This window comes from Pseudophryne corroboree, chromosome 6 (assembly GCF_028390025.1).
Source record: "Pseudophryne corroboree isolate aPseCor3 chromosome 6, aPseCor3.hap2, whole genome shotgun sequence".
Lineage (NCBI taxonomy): Eukaryota > Metazoa > Chordata > Amphibia > Anura > Myobatrachidae > Pseudophryne > Pseudophryne corroboree.
Genome location: NC_086449.1, coordinates 813946863 through 813969128, shown reverse-complemented (window position 1 = coordinate 813969128; position 22266 = coordinate 813946863). Strand labels below are relative to the sequence as shown.

Here is a 22266-nt window from a genome sequence, read left to right as displayed (position 1 = left end):
GGTGTAACAGCACCCAGTTGGCGAACCACTGAGCTAACCCACTGTAAATAGCAGCAGAGAGGGTGGAGATACCAATTACAGGCCGCAATCGCTTCTGATTCGCCCTCCTGCTTCTGCCGGTTTTTGGCTATCACAGGAACAGAGGAGCCTGGGAAATACGGGTGTGCGGTGCACCTCCAATGCCAGGGGGAGGGGGGAGGCATCCTAGTAGAATGTTTAGCTAGGTGGTAGTACATCATTACAGTACATTGCAGGTCTCCAGGCTGCCTCTTACCATCTCTCAAATCGGCTGGAACCCAGCACGCCGTACGCCACCAGCACAATGTCATGTGACTTGCAGAACGCCAGCAGCTTGTTCTGATTCAAGTAGATGTGGCATTCCACCTGAAGAAGAACACAAAACAATATCACACCTTGGGGTGCATGTAACAGCAGGAGAGTTCCCGGTGAATCTGGGCGATGTATTAAAGTGGCTAAAAGGTATGACCAGGTTCATTGTGCCTTTTATATGATTGCCACTTTATAACTTCACCCAGGCTAGCCGGAAACGTGGTATTTATAATGGACACAAGGGGGCGCCGGTGTTACCTGGTTGCAGACTGGTTTGTATTTCAGTCCCGGCATGGTGAGAATCAGTTCCAGCTGTTTGTGGTTAAAGTTGGAGACACCAATGGATTTCGTCAGTCCGGCATCTTTACAGTCCTCCATGGCCTATGCAATAAGGCATAAAGGGGGAAATGTATCAAACCTTCTAAGGAGTGGAGAAATCACCCGTAGCAACAAAGATTTAATACATGTAAAATAATTTCTCTTCTCTGAGCTACATCTTCAGAGCAATCCCAATTGTACTCAGTCACTGTAATTAGTAGGTGCTGGGGAATTGCTCCCTCTTAGAGTTTAAATGCAGAGTGTGCTTAGATCACCGGTTCTCAAACTCGGTCCTCAGGACCACACACAGTGCATGTTTTCCAGGTCTCCTCACAGACTCACAAGTGGAATAATTAGCTCCACCTGTGAACCTTTTACAATGTGTCAGTGAGTAAGTAATACACATGTGCACCTGCTGGGTTACCTGCAAAACATGCACTGTGTGGGGTCCTGAGGACCGAGTTTGAGAACCTGTGGCTTAGTTTGGCAAACCCTCCAACATGACCCGCCCCACTAGGTACAAAATGCTCTGTTTCTGGACTTCCCTCTTAATTTATGATTTCCATCACCTGTGCTGAACTAGTTGAATGATGGGAAAGCTGTCTCTTCACAGGTGATGGTAATAATAAATTAAGAGGGAAGTCCAGAAACAGAGCATTTTGTACCTAGTGGGGCGGGTCATGTTGGAGGGTATGGATTGCCCATTGTTGCAGCAGGGCACAGAAACAAGCGGTCGCATGGTCATTGTAAGGCAGGTACTAGGGATGGGGATCGCAATTATTGTGTATGTTGTAGCCGGCCAATTTGCGGATATTTTATTTTAATGTTCATCAAACGTTGCAATGGGCCACTGCATCCAGAATTGGAACCATATGTTAATGCAACTATACCCTCGTCTTCATGCGTGTAGAATAGGACCCTACTCTTTGCTACACATCCACGATACTCCCATCAGACAGTTTTCCTGCGTGCATTTGCACAGTTGCCATCCAGTTGCCCCAAAAAATGCCCATTTCGGGGGTGCTGAGAACCGGCTGAGATCTGCCATCTCAAAATCTCCCTGGAGATATACAAAGTTGCATATATTTGCTGTTGCGCTGGTGCAGTTTGATAAAATTCACTAGATGCATCAGCAACAGGGCTGCGTGTAACTCGAAATTAGCCCCCAACTGAATGGCATGTCAGGGAATTTAGTGGTCTCGGTAAGATGAGTCTCATTACCGGAGGGAGATTTTGCTCAATGCAATAACAATGCACTTTATGCACCTTCCAACTGCCCTGCACAGAGATATTGCTGCATTACTACCCCTTGTTTAGTCCTTAACCATCTTGACTGGCATGGGGAAGTGGGGGAGTATGTGCCCATAGTAATACCACCAGGGGGGTGTGTGAGGGGGGAGACAAAGAAGGATATTAAAATTTTGCTGGAGGTGGGAGCAGGGGGTAAAATAATACTAAAAAAATACCATGGTCATCACATGGTACTGGGGGCAAAGGGGCTTTTAACATGTCAGGGTTTTTTTTTATACTAAGCTACTAAGGGGCTGAAGGGGCTACTATTATTAGGATTTAAGACCAGTGGGGGGGGTCTATTATTACCAATGAGGGGTGGGAATTTATTTTATATAATTGGGGCCAATGGACGTGGGGGGAAGGGGGTGCAAAACACCCCATATATATTATATATAAGAATTCCCAATAGGACAATCAGCGGCACTCAGAGACTGCAATAGCCGTGGATAAAGTGCAAGTGCTTTTAATCCATGTAAACAAAGATAAGTGGTCCAACGTTTCGGGGCGCGGACGCCCCTTTGTCAAGGTGAACAAATACAGAGTCCTCTGTATTTGTTCACCTTGACAAAGGGGCGTCCGCGCCCCGAAACGTTGGACCACTTATTTTTGTTTACATGGATTAAAAGCACTTGCACTTTATCCACGGCTATTGCAGTCTCTGAGTGCCGCTGATTGTCCTATTGGGAATTCTTGCATGCATGTTCCAGATGGCACCGGAGCACCATTGATCTATTTATGGAGAGTGCCTATCCGAGTACCTACTATATATATATATATATATATATAATTTTTTTTAAATAAAATATTTTAATATATTATTAAAAATACTTAATAATAGTAAATAATTAATATTTTCTAGCTTTAAAAAGTAACTAAAAAAACCCAATTTCTGTTTGCTCTTTATTTGTGTTTTTTCAACAGAAGAACATTTAAAAAAATACTTGATTTAAAAAACAAAACAAACAAAAAACAACAATTTCTGAGCGGTTTTGCAGGGAAAGAATTGTCAGTTAAGTGGTTAAGATACATTTCCACACATCTCATACTTGAAAGAGGTGTTCCTCCATCGGATGGCTTTCATTAAGTGCACGTACAACAAGCAAGTAACGCACCCTGAAAGTGGACACCCGTCTCACACATGTTACAATAGGCGCATGTCCAAACTGCAGTTTAGACATGCCTGCTGAAGAGGATCGCACCTCTCTGCTAGAAGAGAAATTCCATTTCCCAATTCAGTGCTCAAATTCCTTACCTTCCACGTGTCTCTTATGTCTGTATTGTGATAAATCCATTTTCCGTTCTCATCCATTGGGTACAGATCATCTCCTGGCTATAAGGTAAAACAACATTAAAAAAAAAAAAAAGTCAGACTCAATGAAACCTTTGCAGGACATGCAAGAGGATTGTGTAGTCTATAGTTTCCTATATCTGTAATAGTCTCTCACAGCTTCCCGCAGAGTAGGCATGTACGTGTTACGGGGGTCATTCCGAGTTGTTCGCTCGGTAAAAATCTTCGCATCGCAGCGTTTTTCCGCTTAATGCGCATGCGCAATGTCCGCACTGCGACTGCGCCAAGTAAATTTGCTATGCACTTAGGAATTTTACTCACGGCATTTTCATCGTTCTGGCGATCGTAATGTGATTGACAGGAAATGGGTGTTACTGAGCGGAAACAGGCCGTTTTATGGGCGTGTGGGAAAAACCGCTACCGTTTCCGGAAAAAACGCAGGAGTGGCTGGAGAAACGGGGGAGTGTCTGGGCGAACGCTGGGTGTGTTTGTGACGTCAAACCAGGAACGACAAGCACTGAACTGATCGCAGATGCCGAGTAAGTCTGGAGCTACTCAGAAACTGCTACGAGGTGTGTAATCGCAATATTGCGAATACATCGTTCGCAATTTTAAGATGCTAAGATTCACTCCCAGTAGGCGGCGGCTTAGCGTGAGCAAATCTGCTAAAATTCACTTGCGAGCGAACAACTCGGAATGACCCCCTACATTTCATATTGCTTCATAGTTACCTTAAACTCAAAGGGGGTGTGAATAAGGAAAAGATCCACATAATCCAGTTCCACCATTTTCAAAGACTTCTCAAGACCCACCCGGACATTATCTGGGGTATGGAACGTGTTCCACAGCTGTGGCAGGAGAAGGAATGATCAGATTAAGAGTTACACTGTATAAAGATGGACGTGTGTGTTTTGTTCATATGTTTGTAAATCCAGTCATAAGGGTACAGAGACATGTGAGTTCACTGCTGTGCTGTTTATTCCATCACCAACTCCAGACACACTGCACACTGGACCACCCACTTCCCAGCATCCCCCTGGTCCCAGGGACCATCACTGAAGATTCAGGCTTACACAGATTAGTAAGGGAGTGTCTACTAATATTTAGCATTCTAATACACTAACATCACATCCTCTTTTCTTTAAAGATAAGCCCTGTACGCTTCAATGCAACAATTAACAACGTCATATTAAGAACATCATCTAACACGTTTCAATGAGTCTCTCAGGTCTGTGTATTTCCCTTTTGGGTCTTTCATACACAGTCTGCGTTTTATCGACCATGTTGGACCTTTCTAGAATCGTGGTTTATTCACCATTATCAGGATCATCATACATGTCAGATGAAGGGTATTCTTCAGTCATGTTGTCTTCATTATGGTTAGGTTGAGATCTTAAATCCACCCGATTTCTTCTTACTTCCGTTCCACGCTCTGTACGTATAGTATAAGATGTTGGTGCTACTTGTGCTTGCACAATACCTTTCTGCACCCAAATACCTTTCTCGTGATCTCTGAGACGGACTTGGTCACCCGATTTTAGATCAGATAAGCGTTTTGTTCGTCTGTCATGGAACAGTTTCTGTTTCGCCTGTTGACGTTCCTTACACAGTCTGACCAACGCTGAGTTATGTGTATTAAGCAGTTCATCATGTATCGGGAGATTTGCTCTAATCCTCCTTCACATCAGCATTTGTGCAGGAGAAGGTCCATTCTGTAAAGGAGTACTGCGGTAGATTAAAAGACTTTTGTAGAAATCTTCTTTACCTTCTTGAGCTTTTTTCATAAGACTCTTTACAGTTTTTACTGAACTTTCCACCAACCCATTTGAGCATGGATAGTGGGGACTTGACGTAGTATGGACAAATTCCCACTCATCAGCAAATTGTCTAAATTCAGCACTGGAAAACTGAGGACCATTGTCAGTGAACACTTCCATAGGAACACCATGCCTTGCAAAGATTGACTTCATGCAATTGATCACGGCTTTACTAGTAGTTGTATGTAGTGTCTTCACCTCAGGGTAGTTAGAGTAATTATCAGTCACGACAATGTACGTTTTCCCATTACAATCAAACAAATCTGTGCCAACTTTCTGGTATGGTCTCTCTGGCACTGCATGAGGACTCAGTGGCTCGACTTGTTGTTTCGGTCTATACGTAAGACATAATTCACATGTAGCTGTAGTCTGTGCTATGTCTTGGTTCATTCTTGGCCAATACATAACTTCACGCGCTCTCCGCTTACATTTTTCTTCTCCTAAGTGGCCTTCATGTATCTTGCACAGCATAGTTTTTCTTAGTCGTGCAGGTATGACAACCCTATTGCCTTTGTAAATAATACCATCGACAACTGTAAGGTCCCTGTGGTACATCCAATAATCATGGATAGACAGTGGGCACGCATGTTTTTCTGCTGGCCAACCTTTCAGAATGATATCTTTCAACACTTTCATTGTGTCATCTGTCTCAGTTTCTTTCCTTATCTGTTCTTGTCTTGCAAGAGACACTGGTAGAGAAGCTACGATCAAATTAACATAGGCTTCTATCTCTTCATCCATCAGACTTTTGGAACTTTTACTTTTGTCCACAGCACGAGAAAGTGTATCAGCAATGTACATGTATTTGCCGGGACAGTACAGCAAGTGTACATCATATTTCTGTAGTCTGATAAGCATTCGTTGAATTCTCATGGGACAGTAATGTAATGATTTAGTCATGATAGCTACCAATGGCTTGTGGTCAGTTTCCACTGTAAATGTTTGACCATACACAAACCGATAAAATCGCTCATGTATCCTCATGTTCTTGTAACAGCAATGAGCCTAGGCCAAATTGCGAAGCATCTGCTGAAATTATTATTCTTTTCGCAGGATAAAATAACTTTAGCACTGGTTGCTCTGTAATGATCTGTTTCAACCATCTAAGAGAGGCTGTTCGTTCAGAGAGTTGAGGAATAAACATTCCTAAGTAAGTAATCAGTCCTAGGAATCTTCTGACGTCGTCTTTGTTGTTAGGACGTTCCATGTTCACTATGGCTGATATTTTCCTTGGGTCTGGTTTTACACCTTGATCCGAGACCACGTCGCCCATAAATGTAAGTGTAATCACGCCAAATTCACATTTGTCCTTTTTTAGCTTTAGAGTCACTTGCTTGACAAGTTCCATTACTTGTCTTAATCTAGAATCATGTTCTTCCTTTGTAGATCCCCAGACAATAATGTCACCCATCATTGTTTCAACACCTGGAATATGTTCAAAAATCATGTGTATCTTTTTGTGATATACTTCTGGAGCAGACAATATTCCATATGGTAGTCGAAGAAATCTGTATCGACCTTCTGGTGTATTAAATGTACAAAGCTTTGAGCTGGCCTCATCTAGATTTATTTGCCAGAATCCTGAAGATGCGTCCAATTTACTGAACCATTTTGCTCTCGCAAATTTGCGACATGATTTCATCTCTGGTTGGTAGTTTGAAATGTTCTCGTTTAATAGCTTTGTTTAAATCTCTGGGGTATAGACATATTCTGAGTTGTCCATTTTTCTTTTCAACAATTTCTAAGGAGCTTACCCATTCAGTAGGCTCATCAACTTTGTGTATCACACCCAAGGGTTCCATGCGATTTAACTCTTGTTTCAGTTTTTCTCTCAGCGCAAACGGCACTTTTCTACAGGGGTGTATCACTGAAGAAACTCGCGTGTCTATATTTATTTTATGCTCTCCAGGCAAACAACCTAGACCTTCAAACAAGTCTCTGTATTCTGTAAACATCGATTTGCAGTCATCTTCTACTTGTGATGTCACCATAAAAACTTTATTTAGCAAGCTTAGTTTCTCACAGGAAATTAATCCTAGAATCGGTTGCACATTTTTATCCACAATCAGTAGAGATGTTTTAAACTGTTGTCCCTTATATTTCAGTGTCACTAAGCATGTACCTTTCACAGGAATTTCCTCCCCAGTGTACCCTGTAACTTTCACTTTGGCTGGATGAATTTTAGGTTTTACTCTAAAAGTCTTATTGTTATGATTCCCGTACTCCAGACCAGAGGAGATCTTATGGCAGAGGTCTGAGTACTGGAAAGATATACTGGTTGTGGGAGCAGGAGAGCCTAGTAACCCCTGGCGCCCTAACTCCGTTGTCTCGCCCGTGTTATCAGAAATCCCCTGCGAGACTATGGTTGCTTGAGCCCATGGCAGCCGCGTTCGAAGGGCGGATTATGTCTGCCCAACCCCGATGCCCCCTCAGGTCTTAATGGGAGACAAAGGGAAATCCGAGACAGGGTGATAACAAGGGGCCCTCTGACTAAGCAACCAGGCCAGGGGTTACAAGCTAACTAACTAAACCAAAAAGTATGTGCGGACTAGCCGCCAGGGAAAAGGACAACCAAAGATCCACTGATCCGTAACTCCTATCCAGCACCGCTGGATACCAGAGTGGATCAGGGGGAGCGGAATCCTCCGCAAAAGCTCCAGAACACAAAGATACAAAATAATAAACAGTAAGCGGTCAAGCCGCAACACACGGCTACGCCGCGACTCACGAACACCACAGGATGTTAAAGGTGCTCGGTCAGACTCCAGGAACAGATGACAACTTCCGAGTACAGGATCACTGAGGACAGGAACAACCGGATAGAGCAGGACTGGAAACTCTCTGTAACCAACACAGGCAAACAGGAAGCTATCACCGGCGTCTGTGAGAAGTCCAAAGGGTGCTTATAACTGTGAGCTCCCCAATCAGGAGCCAGACTGGGTAATCACAAGTAATGCCGTGCAGCTTGCATGCTGCACGGCCAGCACACCATTATACAATTAGAAAAGACCCAGCAACGGGGAACGCGGCCCGAACGTGGCGTCCCCGTTGCTAGGGTCTGAGCGGCTCCGTGCGCCCGGCGTCTAGCGTTGCCAGGGAGCCGGCGGCTGTACGCGCACGGCGTCCCTGGTTGCTAGGCGCCGGGCCGCACCGACGAGCGGACCCCGGCGCCTAACAGTACCCCCCCCCTTGAGGAGGGGTCAAGGAACCCCTAAAGCCCGGTTTCCGAGGAAATTCTCGAAAAAATGCCCTCTTGAGCCTCGGGGCATGGAGATCCTTATCCAGGACCCAAGACCTTTCTTCTGGACCATAACCTCTCCAATGCACCAAAAAATAAAGCCGACCCCGGGACAACTTGGAATCGAGAACCTTCTCCACCAAGAACTCCTGCTGACCCTGTACAACTATTGGTGATCTCCCCTGAGATATCTTACGAGGAAATCTACTGGACGAAACATATGGTTTCAGCAATGAGCAATGGAAAGTATTTCCGATCCGTAAAGTTTTTGGTAAACGTAACCGAAAGGCAACTGGATTAACTTTTTTGATAATGTGAAATGGTCCAATGAATTTAGGACCCAATCTGGCTGAGGTTTGTCGAAGTTTAATGTTGCGAGTCGACAACCACACCCTATCTCCTACTTTAAAAGTGCACGGCCGCCGGAGCCTGTCAGAAAATCTCTTTTCCTGAAATGCCGCTTTTCTGAGAGCCAGGTGCACTTTTCTCCAAATGAGCCTAAGATGAGAGGTCAAGGTCAGTGAGGAGACAGAGGAATGTTGAAAAAAGGAATTAGCTCTGGGGTAAAAACCAAAAACTGCAAAAAATGGAGACACATTGGTGGAGGAATGACAGGCATTATTGTAAGCGAACTCCGCCAATGGAAGAAACTCAGACCAGTCATTTTGGAGTTTGGCCGAGTACAACCGCAAATATTGTTTTAGTGATTGATTAACTCGCTCAGTCTGCCCGTTGGATTGGGGATGGTAGCCTGACGTTAAAGATAATTTCATCTTCAATGAGACACAAAAAGATTTCCAAAACTGTGCAATGAATTGTGGACCCCGATCAGAAACAATATCAGTGGGTAACCCATGGAGTCTGAAAACATGGCGGAGGAACAAGACTGCCAATCCCTGGGCAGATGGCAATCGGGGAAGAGCAATGAAATGGGCCATTTTACTAAAACGGTCCACTACCACCCATATGACTCGGCATCCGGCTGACAGAGGGAGGTCCACCACAAAATCCATGGAGATATGAGACCATGGCCTAAGAGGAACATTCAAGGGCATAAGCTGACCGATAGGCAAAGAACGGGGAACTTTATGCTGTGCACAGACCTGACACGAAAAAACAAACTCCTTAATGTCTTTGGAAAGACCAGGCCACCATACTGAGCGGGAGACTAATTCCAAAGTCTTAGCGATTCCCGGATGCCCGGCAACTTTGCTATCATGAAACTCCGTCAAAACAGTTGCTCTCAAAAACTCAGGGACAAAAAGACGACCAGCAGGAGTATTTCCAGGAGCCTGATGTTGAAGCAGCTTTAACTGGGTAAATAAATCCTGTGTGAGGCCTGCCCGAATGACTGAAGACGGAAGTATGGGAGTAACAGGACTGTTGTCTTGAACTGGAAGAAAACTGCGTGACAGGGCATCTGCCTTGGTATTCTTGGAACCTGGCCTGAAGGTGATAATGAATTTGAAACGAGTAAAAAATAAAGCCCAACGAGCCTGCCGGGCATTCAGTCGTTTAGCTGATTCAATGTATTGAAGATTTTTGTGATCAGTCAAAACTGAAATGATATGAGTCGCTCCCTCAAGCCAATGCCTCCACTCCTCGAAAGCCCATTTAATAGCCAGCAATTCCCGGTTACCAACATCGTAGTTGGATTCAGCAGAAGAGAATTTCCTGGACATAAAGGCACAAGGGTGTAATTCAAGGGAATCCGGATCCTTCTGAGATAGGATAGCCCCTACTCCAACCTCTGAGGCATCAACCTCAACAATGAAAGGCAATTCTGGGTTGGGGTGTCTGAGGACAGGGGCTGAGACAAAGGCTTGTTTCAAGGCCTGAAAAGATAGCTCGGCTTCACGTGACCAATTGGTAGGATCCGCTCCCTTCTTAGTCAGTGCCACAATGGGAGCAACTAGGTCAGAGAAAGAGTGAATAAATCTTCTATAGTAGTTCGCAAACCCTAAAAAGCGCTGAATTGCTTTTAAGTTGGTGGGTTGCGCCCAACTAAGGATGGCTTGGAGCTTCTTTGGTTCCATACGGAATCCCCGAGGGGAAATAATGTATCCTAAAAAGGATACCTCCGTGACATGAAATTCACACTTCTCCAGCTTGGCATATAGGTGATTTTCATCCACAGTCGTTCGACCAACGGCGAAACTCCGTACAATAAATCTCTGCGGGATTCCTACCCTGTCTGAGAGCACGCAACTGACTCTCGGCGGATGCCTCTCTATCAGGGTCGTCATACAATAGCCCTAAAGACTTTAGAAAGGCGTCTACAGAAAATAAAGCCGGATCGTCTGTCTTTAAACCAAAAGCCCAGGTCTGAGGATCCCCCTGAAGCAGAGAAATAATAATTCCAACCCGCTGAGCCTCCGTACCTGAGGAGACTGGTCTCAAACGAAAATAAAGTTTACAAGACTCTTTAAAATTAAAAAACTGTTTTCTATCCCCAGAAAAACGGTCAGGCAGATGCATTTTTGGTTCAGGAATGACCCTCGGGGAAGTCCGTAACAGATCTTCCTGTGACCTCACCCGAAGGGACAGATCCTGAACCATCTGAGTAAGCTCTTGAATCTGGCTAACTAGAAGCTGGCCAGGATTTGGCCCGACACCGGTGGGATTCATGAGGCCGACAAATCTCCCAACTGAACAAGGGAAAAATTAACTCCTGTTTAATTTTAAATTTAGTCTGGCCGGTGATAATGTTATGATTCCCGTACTCCAGACCAGAGGAGATCTTATGGCAGAGGTCTGAGTACTGGAAAGATATACTGGTTGTGGGAGCAGGAGAGCCTAGTAACCCCTGGCGCCCTAACTCCGTTGTCTCGCCCGTGTTATCAGAAATCCCCTGCGAGACTATGGTTGCTTGAGCCCATGGCAGCCGCGTTCGAAGGGCGGATTATGTCTGCCCAACCCCGATGCCCCCTCAGGTCTTAATGGGAGACAAAGGGAAATCCGAGACAGGGTGATAACAAGGGGCCCTCTGACTAAGCAACCAGGCCATGGGTTACAAGCTAACTAACTAAACCAAAAAGTATGTGCGGACTAGCCGCCAGGGAAAAGGACAACCAAAGATCCACTGATCCGTAACTCCTATCCAGCACCGCTGGATACCAGAGTGGATCAGGGGGAGCGGAATCCTCCGCAAAAGCTCCAGAACACAAAGATACAAAATAATAAACAGTAAGCGGTCAAGCCGCAACACACGGCTACGCCGCGACTCACGAACACCACAGGATGTTAAAGGTGCTCGGTCAGACTCCAGGAACAGATGACAACTTCCGAGTACAGGATCACTGAGGACAGGAACAACCGGATAGAGCAGGACTGGAAACTCTCTGTAACCAACACAGGCAAACAGGAAGCTATCACCGGCGTCTGTGAGAAGTCCAAAGGGTGCTTATAACTGTGAGCTCCCCAATCAGGAGCCAGACTGGGTAATCACAAGTAATGCCGTGCAGCTTGCATGCTGCATGGCCAGCACACCATTATACAATTAGAAAAGACCCAGCAACGGGGAACGCGGCCCGAACGTGGCGTCCCCGTTGCTAGGGTCTGAGCGGCTCCGTGCGCCCGGCGTCTAGCGTTGCCAGGGAGCCGGCGGCTGTACGCGCACGGCGTCCCTGGTTGCTAGGCGCCGGGCCGCACCGACGAGCGGACCCCGGCGCCTAACACTTATAGTCTTGAAACAATATTAAATTCACCTGCGTGCCAGTATCAACTTAAAGGGAATGGCAATCTCGTTCACAGTTAAAGGGACAATCCATTCTATCTTATCTGCACTGCAAAGTTCAATGCAATCCACAAAGAATTCCTCTGTTTGTTTAACAGCATGCACATTGGTTGTTTCACTTTTAATTTTACAGCATTTGGCAAAGTGATTAAGTCTACCACATTTCATGCAGGTTTTACCATAAGCAGGGCACATTTTAGGATTGTGAGCATTTCCACATCTACTACAAATTTCCTTATTAGACTGTGGCTTAGACGGCATCATTCTTGAGAATGGAGGTTTGCTTGGCTCTGTTTTCTGCACTACCTGCACTATAGGTTTGCTTGGCTCTGTTTTCTGCACTACATCATCTTCCTTGTGTAACTTTTTGGCTTGAAATCTAGTTATTTCTGCATATCTGCACATAGTCACTGCCTTTTCTAGTGTTAGGTCTTGCTCTCTCAGCAATCTCTCTCTGAGTCCATTATCAGGTATTCCACAGACAATACGATCTCTAATCAGTGACTCCTTTAAATCACCAAACTCACAGGTTTTACTAAGTGATTGCAGCTCTGTAACATACTGATCAAATCCATCTCCAGACTTCTGATCACATGTTAAAAACTTATATCTTTCATATGTCACATTTTTCCTTGGCACAAAGTAATCTTCAAACTTTTGCATTATAGAAGATAGCACCATATTCTGCCTCTCATCAAATTGAAAATTATTATAAATGTCCAGCACATCCTCTCCTATCACATGGAGGAAAATGGATGCCTTAGTTTTGTCAGCCTCTGTATCAGCTCCACATGCAGCAAGATATATATTAAACCTTTGCTTAAATCTTTTCCAGTTTTCAGACAAGTTACCAGACATCAGCATGCCGGTTGGAGGAGCTAGTTTATCCATGGTTACTCACTGTTTGAAGAGAGGAGCACACGGCAGGCTTTGCAGACACTGAGTATCACAGCCTTACAGACTTCTGCAAGATTCTTTCACACTCTGAGAGCACTAGCAGTCCAAGTTAAACTTCTTCTGACACCATGTTTTGTTCATATGTTTGTAAATCCAGTCATAAGGATACAGAGACATGTGAGTTCACTGCTGTGCTGTTTATTCCATCACCAACTCCAGGCACACTGCACACTGGACCACCCACTTCCCAGCATCCCCCTGGTCCCAGGGACCATCACTGAAGATTCAGGCTTACACATATTAGTAAGGGAGTGTCTACAAATATTAAGCATTCTAATTCACTAACATCACAGTGTGAAAAGCAGAATAATAATTTTATTTAGAGGACGGCGTATAAGTCGCTCCCCCGTCGGCATTGGAAATATGGGACACAGTTGGGCATCTTAGGACCAGGAGGGCATTGGAGAGGTTTCAGAGGTCGGAAAATGCAATTAGGTTATGGGTGTGTTACATTAGACAAATGGTGTTTATTTAATTTGGGAATATCACCCCCTGATATTGGACATGTTACTCCTCAGACCCTCACCTGCCCCCGGATTAATAACCAGGATTGGGACTGCCAAGTTATCCCCCTGGGTCCTCATGCACTTACAGAGTGAATACCTGGATGGGGTGGGCCATGTCATCCTCTCATCTGCACACCGCCTCTTTCCCACATAGTGATTCTCTGGATGGGGTGGGTCAAGTCACCACCTCAGGCCCTCAACTGCAAACCTCCTCTTCCCCACATAGTGACTGTCTTGATGGGGTGGGTCAAGTCCCCACCTCAGGCCCTCAATCCTGCGCCACAGTGATATACAGGATGAGGGACAAGTAGTCCTCTTGGGCCCTCCTCCCTATTCCATTCCCTAGATGGGATGAGCCAAATCACCTCCTGTGGGCACACAAACACTCCCCACAATAATCATTGCAATGGAGTAGCCTATGGATACCGGGTCTTCGGGTAATATTATATTAAAGTTTCAGGGATGTATACTAAGCTAGTACAGGTTGAGTCAGGGACGTGCAGTCAGGGGAGGCAGAGGAGGTAGGAGGCAGTGCCTCCCCTGTCATTATGATTAAAATAATAAAAAGAAGATATTTATAACAGAGTCTGTTATAAATATCTTTTTTCATTATTTTAATAATCCCCCCCCCTGTGGCTGCTTGTGAGGGTGGGAGGCAGCGGGAGAGGTGCCTCCCGCTGCTAACATTAAAACTCCGGGCAGCGGGGGGCTGGCAGGGGGCGGGGCGCAGCAATGGGCTGTGAAAGCCCATTGAAAATGAATGGACAAGCGGCACCTATACTGGTGCCGCAATGAGAGGGGCGTGCGATGAATGCACGCCCCTGTCAGTGCCCCAGATGTGATTGGCCCAGCGGATCCAGTGCTGGATCCGCTGTCCAATCACCCCCTTCCCGGCTGCAGCAGGCGCCGTGGCCTGTGTGGGCGCCCGCTGCAGCCAGCGCCGCTACTATGGGAGAGACGTCATGAGTCATGACGTCTCTCCCATAGTACAGCAGAGACGAGCCGGCGGACGGTGACGGAGGACGGCGCTGCAGGAGCGGTAAGTATGTATGTGTGTGTGTGTTTTTTTTTTTTTAAATGTGTTTGTGTTTGGGGGCAGCAACAGGGGCACTGCAATTGGGGGGGCAGCAACAGGGGCACCGCAATTGGGGGGAACAGCAACAGGGGCACCGCAATTGGGGGGAACAGCAACAGGGGCACCGCAATTGGGGGGCACAGCAACAGGGCCACCGCAACTGGGGGCACAGCAACAGGGGCACCACAACTGGGGGGCACAGCAAAAGCGCAACTGGGGGGCACAGCAACAGGGGCACCACAACTGGGGGGCACATCAACAGGGGCACCGCAACTGGGGGGCACAGCAAAACCGCAACTGGGGGGCACAGCAACAGGGGCACTACAACTGGGGGGCACAGCAACAGGGGCACAGCAACTGGGGGGCACAACAACAAGGGGCACAGCAACAGGAGCACAGCAACGGGCACAGCAACAGGGGCACCACAACTGGGGGGCACAGCAACAGGGGCACCGCAACTGGGGGGCACAGCAACAGGGGCACCGCAACTGGGGGGCACAGCAAAACCGCAACTGGGGGGCACAGCAACAGGGGCGCCACAACTGGGGGGCACAGCAACAGGGGCACCGCAACTGGGGGGCACAGCAACAGGGGCACCGCAACTGGGGGGCACAGCAACAGGGGCACAGCAACTGGGGGGCACAACAACAAGGGGCACAGCAACAGGGGCACAGCAACGGGCACAGCAACAGGGGCACCACAACTGGGGGGCACAGCAAAACCGCAACTGGGGGGCACAGCAACAGGGGCACCACAACTGGGGGCACAGCAACAGGGGCACAGCAAAACCGCAACTGGGCGGCACAGCAACAGGGGCACAGCAACTGGGGGGCTCAACTACAAGGGGCACAGCAACTGGGGGGCACAACTACAAGGGGCACAGCAACTGGGGGCACAATTACAGGGGTCACAACTAATAGGGGCACAGCGACTGGGGGCACAGCTATTGGGGGCAAAGCTACAAGGGGCACAGCGACTGGGGTCACAACTACTGGGGGCACAGCTACAGGGGCCACAGCGACTGGGGGCAAAGCTACAGGGGGCACTGCTACAAGGGGCACAGCTACAAAAAAGTGGAAAACCTCTTGGGCGCTCCCTGTATAACGTTGGCTGCCTTCTGAATCCAAAAATGGACCTATCCCAAACGAGATCCAAAAATATGAACAGGAAAGAGAAATTTTTATGGACTAGATGGCGCTAACTTGCAAGCAAGAATGGTACTGTGAGCTAGTTGGAATACTTAGCTGGATTCTGTGTATCCCAATGGTGGTCCGGAATGTTCTGTTCTCGGATCCTTGATGGTTCACTCAACCATAGAAGACGGATATGGGGAAGAAAGGGAATATACAATGTGTAGTGCTGTTATGTATCCTACAGCAAAAAAGTTTTTTACATCTATCTCATCCGGCGTACCTCACTTACAATGTGAGTCGTCGGATGACATGCATAAAGGTATCTTTTCCCTCAAGGTATTTTCGCATAAACACACCTCACTTACATAAAGGCGGGTGTCTTGACTCGTATAAAGGTATCTTTTAGACCACTCTTCTATGTTGGGATCCTTGATGGTGCACTCGACCACAGGAGACGAATATGGATGAAAAAAAGAGAATATGCAATGTGTAGTGTTGTTATGTGTCCTACAGTATAAACTTCATCAGTCTCATCCGGCGTACCTCACTTACAATGTGAGTCGTCGGATGGTATGTATAAAGGTATCTTTGCACTTTAGGTATCTTTGCATAAACACACCTCACTTACCTAGAGGCGGGTGTCTTTACTCATACAAAGGTATCTTTTTAAGCCATAGCAGGTGATTTTCACAAGAAAATGATAGCCAATTTTTTCAGAAATGTCGGTACGAGATCAGCGTACCTAACACTCACTCTGACAGCTGAATGTCTCCTCACATCACGGTTTCTTTAAGGATAAGTTCCATCCAAGGTAGGTAAAAGAATAGGATTTTATTCAAAGATAAAATACAACATAAAAGGCTTGATTCAGCGTAAGAGTCAAAGTCTGAGGGAGGCAAGTACCGTCTAGGAACATAAAAGTGGCCAACTTATATAAGTTCCAGGAAAAAAAGGACAAGGTCTTACCTTCCCTCAGATGGGGTTGACAGGTCCGCTGATGCAATGCTCCCTCTTTGCCAACGCGTTTCGAGTGTGAGACTCTTTTTCAGCTACAACGGGCACTGCTACAAGGGGTCACAACTACTGGGGGCACAGCCACAAGGGGCAAAGCTACAGGGGGCACAGCTACAAGGGGCACAGCAACTGGGGGCATAACTACAGGGGTCACAACTACTCGGGGCATTGCTACTGGGGGCACTGCTACAGGGGGCAAAGCTACTAGGGGTACAGCTACTAGGCTCACAACTATTGGGGGAGCCTGCTCCATCCTCCCAGTTAGCAGCAGCCTCTCCCCTGTCTGTGCTAACATCCTCCCGCGTCAGTGAGTGCATAATATTCATTCATTCTCTCTCTCTCTCTCTCTCTCTCTCTCTCTCTCACTCTCTCTCTCTCTCTCCTCCTGTGGATTACTTTGTTTGTAAGTATAATTTTCATTTTTACAGGTACCGGCCCTATTGGATTCTACTGGACAAGTGGACGGGACCGGCGTGGGATGTAGGTAAGTAATCTCTCTCTCATTTTTACAGGAACCACCTATTGGATTCTACATGGACAAGTGGACATGACCGGCGTGGGATGTAGGTAAGTATGTGTGAGTGTGTAAGTGTATTTTAATACATTTTTACTTTCACGGTGTGTGTGTTGTGTTTTTATTTGGGTATTTTTTTGTTGTAGAACTACAGGTACCAGCGGGCCCGTTATTTCCCCGAATGCTGGCACTTGAGGTTCTCCAAGTACCAGCAAGCGGGGGAGGCTTGCTGGGCCTTGTAGTTCCACAACAAAAAACAATATTCTTTTTCATACACACTTATGGCTATCAGCCCGGCACCCACCGCCCAGGGGTGCTGGGGACAGCCTCGGGCTTCACCCCTGGCCCTTGGGTGCCTGGAGGAGGGGGACCTCTTGATTTAAGGGGTCCCCACTCCTCCAGGGAACCCCGGGCCAGAGGTGACTAGTTGGGGGGGTAATGCCACGGCCGCAGGGACCTACATAAATGTGTCCCCCGGCTGTGGCATTATGTCCCTGGCTAGTGGAGCCCGGTGCTGGTTTTAAAAATACGGGGGACCCCTACATCTTTTGTCCCCCGTATTTTTGGAACCAGGCCCGGTCTAAGAGCCCGGTGCTGGTTGTCTAAATATGGGGAACCCCTGTCCAATTTTTCCCCAGTTTTTAAACAACCAGGACCGGCTCAAAGAGCCCGAGGCTGGTTACACGTAGGAGGGGGGACCTCACGCATTTTTTTTATTTCTTTTTTTAACCCATTCAGACCCTTCTCCATTAAGTAAATGGAAGCCCTGGACAACAAAATTGCATTCATGTCCTCCTCCCACTACCTTCCCAAACACTAATTTTTATTTTTTTTCTATAAAAATGTACAATATATCACAAGTATGATGAGCAGGCAGGCAGCGGGCATTGGCGGCATCGGACTGAGGTGCAAATTAGTGGCGGAGGGCTGGGTCAGTTGATGGTGGGCGAGTTTGTAAGCCATTGGCGGTGGCAGCAGGCATCGGCTCAGTGGCAGTAGCGGGCATTGGCTTGGCGGCGGTAGTGGTCATCGGCAGGATTCGGCGGACATTATGGCTGTAGTGCCTCACCAGCCTCTGACATCACCGCACGCCACTGGGTTGAGTATACCTTATCCAAAATGCTTGGGACCAGAAGTATTTTGGATATCGGGTTTTTCCGCATTTTGGAATAATTGCATACCATAATGAGATATCATGGCGATGGGACCTAAGTCTAAGCACAGAATGAATTTATGTTTCATATACACCTTATACACACAGCCTGAAGGTCATGTAATACAATATTTTAATAACTTTGTGTATTAAGCAAAGTTTGTGTACATTGAGCCATCTGTAAATAAAGGTTTCATTATCTCACTCTCACTCAAAAAATTCCGTCTTTGGGAATATTCTATATTTCGGAATATTTGGATATGGGATACTCAACCTGTAGTGTTCATTGGTCTATTCTGCCTCATTGTTAGGGAGCTAGATGTATTCCAACCTCATGTCATACAGCTGCCTGGTTGGAGCTGCTTATTTGTCAGCCCCTGATGGGTGAGGGCTTATATAGCTATGCATAGTACAATTAAGGAAACATTTTTCCTGCCTAGGAGGAGACATCGATGTGAAACGTACATCAGGCGGGAATGCTGTTGTGGAACAAGCTGTCATTGCATCCAGCTGCAAATTTGTAGACAGATGTTTAATGTGATTATAGGGTAGAACCTTTTTATTAACTTCTTCTAGACAGGATCCCTGCGCAAGCTTCCCTCTTCGGTCTCAAAAAGTCTCCTCTACGCTTACACCACACCTTCTCTGGTTAATAAATATAAAGCCGTAGAGACACCTCAGTGGTGACCTACACCATACCTCCCAACATGTCTGCTCAGCAGGCGTGTCCACAACACAATGGTGGCATGTCTGCATCACGGTGGCTGCCATGTTAAGACAGCAAGCGCTCTTTAGGTCTCATTAAATGCATTCTGATTCACCCACGTTAATTGCTTATCATATAGCCGTCTAATAACGCTCTGTTCATGTTTTTAAAAAGTATCTCTACTTAAACATGATTTCCCTGAATTAAATTCATTATACTGGAGGCTACAATTCACTACAGTAACACCTTCTACCAGGGCCGGATTGGGAAATAAAAGTGGCCCTGGAAAAATTTCTAGAAGTGGCCTCATGTGGGCGGCACCAAATCAACTGTAGGCGGAACCAATACGAATGGGTGGGATTACTACTTTAAAATGTAATATAGGCGGAGTTACACCAACAAAAGTAAGAGCATGGCATATTAGCTGGATCTAACACATTAAAACATTTAGAAAGTATTGTATTGTAGCAGAAGTAGTTAAGAAATTAAACTTGAGGTGACATTTAATCCTCTGCACACTCACTAAATACATTTTAAAGCAATTATAGCTACTTTATGCTATACTCTATTACAGTGATTCGCAAACTTGGTCCTCAAGACCACAAACCGCTCATGTTATCCAGGTCACCTAGCAGATGCACAGCTGTCTTCATTACTCACTAACAACATTTTAAAAGGTGGAGCTCAGCTAATTATTTCACTTGTCATTCTGTGAGGAGACCTGAAAACATGCACTGTTTGGAGTCCTGAGTTTGAGAAAATATGCTCTATTAAAAAACAAGGAATGCCAACACCCCTAACACTTCCCCCGACCTACCACTACCACCCCCACCGGACCTAAGACATCATCATCATCATCATCATATTTTTACGCATACTGTAGGTTGAGCAAGAGACAAATATGCTTCTGTTTTTCAGCCCTGTCTTGGTTGCATTTTCCTCAACACACCCTTACTGTATTAACCGAAAACATATTGGGCCTAATTCAGACCTGATTGCTAGGCTGCATTTTTATACAACCTGCGATCAGGTCTAAACTGCACATGTGTACCATACTTGCCTACCTGACCCTCTCTATGAGGGAGAAAATGCTCTGTTCCTGGACTTTCCTGGTAATGTATGATTGCCATCACCTGTGGTGAGCTAGTTAATTGATAAGAAAGGTGTTTCACCACAGGTGATGGCAATCATACATTACCAGGAAAGTCCAGGAACAGAGCATTTTCTCCCTCATGGAGAGGGTCAGGTAGGCAAGTATGATGTGTATGCACTGCAGTGCACAGGCGCGTCGCACAGGTACAAAGCGGATCACTGCTCAGCGATGGGTTTGTGCGAAGAATCCATTCGCACAGGCACTCGCAAGCAGATTGACAGGAAGAAGGCGTTTGTGGGTGTCAACTGACCGTTTTTAGGGAGTGGTTGGAAAAACTTAGGCGTGTCCAAGGAAAATTTGGCTTCATAGGGAAGGGGCGTTACCACAGAACAGTTACAGTTCACATTACACCGCACAGCAGCGTCCGTCAGTCACATTACACCGCACAGCAGCGTCCGTCAGTCACATTACACCGCACAGCAGCGTCCGTCAGTCACATTACACCGCACAGTAGCGTCCGTCAGTCACATTACACCGCACAGCAGCGTCCGTCAGTCACATTACACCGCACAGTAGCGTCCGTCAGTCACATTACACCGCACAGTTGTGTCCGTCAGTCACATTACACCGCACAGCAGCGTCCGTCAGTTACATTACACCGCACAGCAGCGTCCGTCAGTCACATTACACCGCACAGTAGCGTCCGTCAGTCACATTACACCGCACAGCAGCGTCCGTCAGTCACATTACACCGCACAGTTGTGTCCGTCAGTCACATTACACCGCACAGCAGTGTCCGTCAGTCACATTACACCGCACAGTTGTACCCCATAGACACATTATGCCACACACCGTAATGCCCATTATATATTATGCCACACACCATAATACCTATTTCAACTTAAGCACACACAGTAATGTCTATAACATATTAGGCAACACACCGTAATATCCTTTACATATTACGCCACACACCATAATGCCCATTACATGTTATGCCACATACCGTAATGCCCACTACACATTACGCCACACACTGTAATGCCCATTACACGTTATGCCACTCACCGTAATGCCCCCAACTCCATTTTACGCCCCACACACAATGTCTCTTACAAATTATGTCCCACAGCTTCCAATTCTTTTTTAATTACCTGCTCGCTGCCAGGGGTCTCATGTTCATTGCCAAGGGTCTCATGCTCAGTGGCAAGTGTCTCTCGCTTGTTGCCAGGGTCCTCATGCTTGTTCCCAGGGGGTCTCATGCTCATTCCCAGGGGGTCTCATGCTTGCTGCCAAGGGTCTCATGTTCACTGCCAGCGGTCTCATGCTTGTTCCCAGGTCTCATGCTCATTCCCAGGGGGTCTCAAGCTCGCTGCCAATGGTCTCATGCTCACTGCCAAGGGTTTAATTCTCACTGCCACGGGATTCATGCTCATTGGCAAGGGGTTTATATGCACCCAACCCACCTGCTCCCCTGCACTTCTTCTGCAGCAGGTGCCCTGGGCTACATGGGGTCTCGCTGCAGCCGATACCATGGAGAGAAACACTCAGATGCTAGACGTCCTACTCAACCTCTAGTGTCTATCTCCTTTCTCTCCTCCAATTGCTAGAGGTCAAGTAGTGTTTCTCTCAATGGTATCAGCTGCAGTGGGTGCCCATGGCGCCTGCTGCAGCTGTGGTTTAGGCAAGTGCTATGTGTGGTGACTGCGGCCGCTCATTCAGGTCGCAGCGCCCTGGACCTGGAACTGCTGCTGAGCTCTATTTCTCCCTATCATCCAGTACAGCTCAGCAGGCAGCCTGACAGTCTTCAAAATAAAATGTGCTGCAAGCTGCATGAATATTGTTTTTTTGAAAAAAAAACTGCAGCAGGAGCCATTAACGGCGCAATCAGAGGACATCTCCCTGTCAGCCCCGACTTTCCCCGTTGTGCCCCCCTTCCTTGCTGCACAGTCTAGAAAGTTGCAGCTGATGGCGGCCAGGGGAGCACAGTGCAGGCTGCTGAACTGATCGCAGCCTCTCTTCCTCCGAGGTACATGACGTCAATCGCTGGCTTGTGGCGCTCGTACCTCCCTTCAGGTTGGCGGTGGCCTCTTCT

The 22266-nt window shown here is 46.8% G+C and overlaps 1 protein-coding gene across 3 annotated transcripts in view; it reads right to left on the bottom strand.

The window, feature by feature from the left end:
• Window positions 1-22266, bottom strand: part of LOC134933694 (estradiol 17 beta-dehydrogenase 5-like) — a 51006-nt gene that overhangs the window by 6642 nt on the left and 22098 nt on the right. For 2 of the 3 annotated variants that reach the window (XM_063929073.1, XM_063929072.1), the window contains exons 4-7: window positions 3961-4077; window positions 3194-3271; window positions 589-711; window positions 275-384 (exon numbers count right to left, since the gene is read on the bottom strand). In XM_063929073.1, coding sequence (XP_063785143.1) covers window positions 275-384; window positions 589-711; window positions 3194-3271; window positions 3961-4077 — 428 coding nt within the window. Of the gene's footprint in view, window positions 1-274; window positions 385-588; window positions 712-3193; window positions 3272-3960; window positions 4078-13580; window positions 14078-22266 lie in introns of those variants that run through there. The other variant, XM_063929074.1, reaches the window with a different exon arrangement.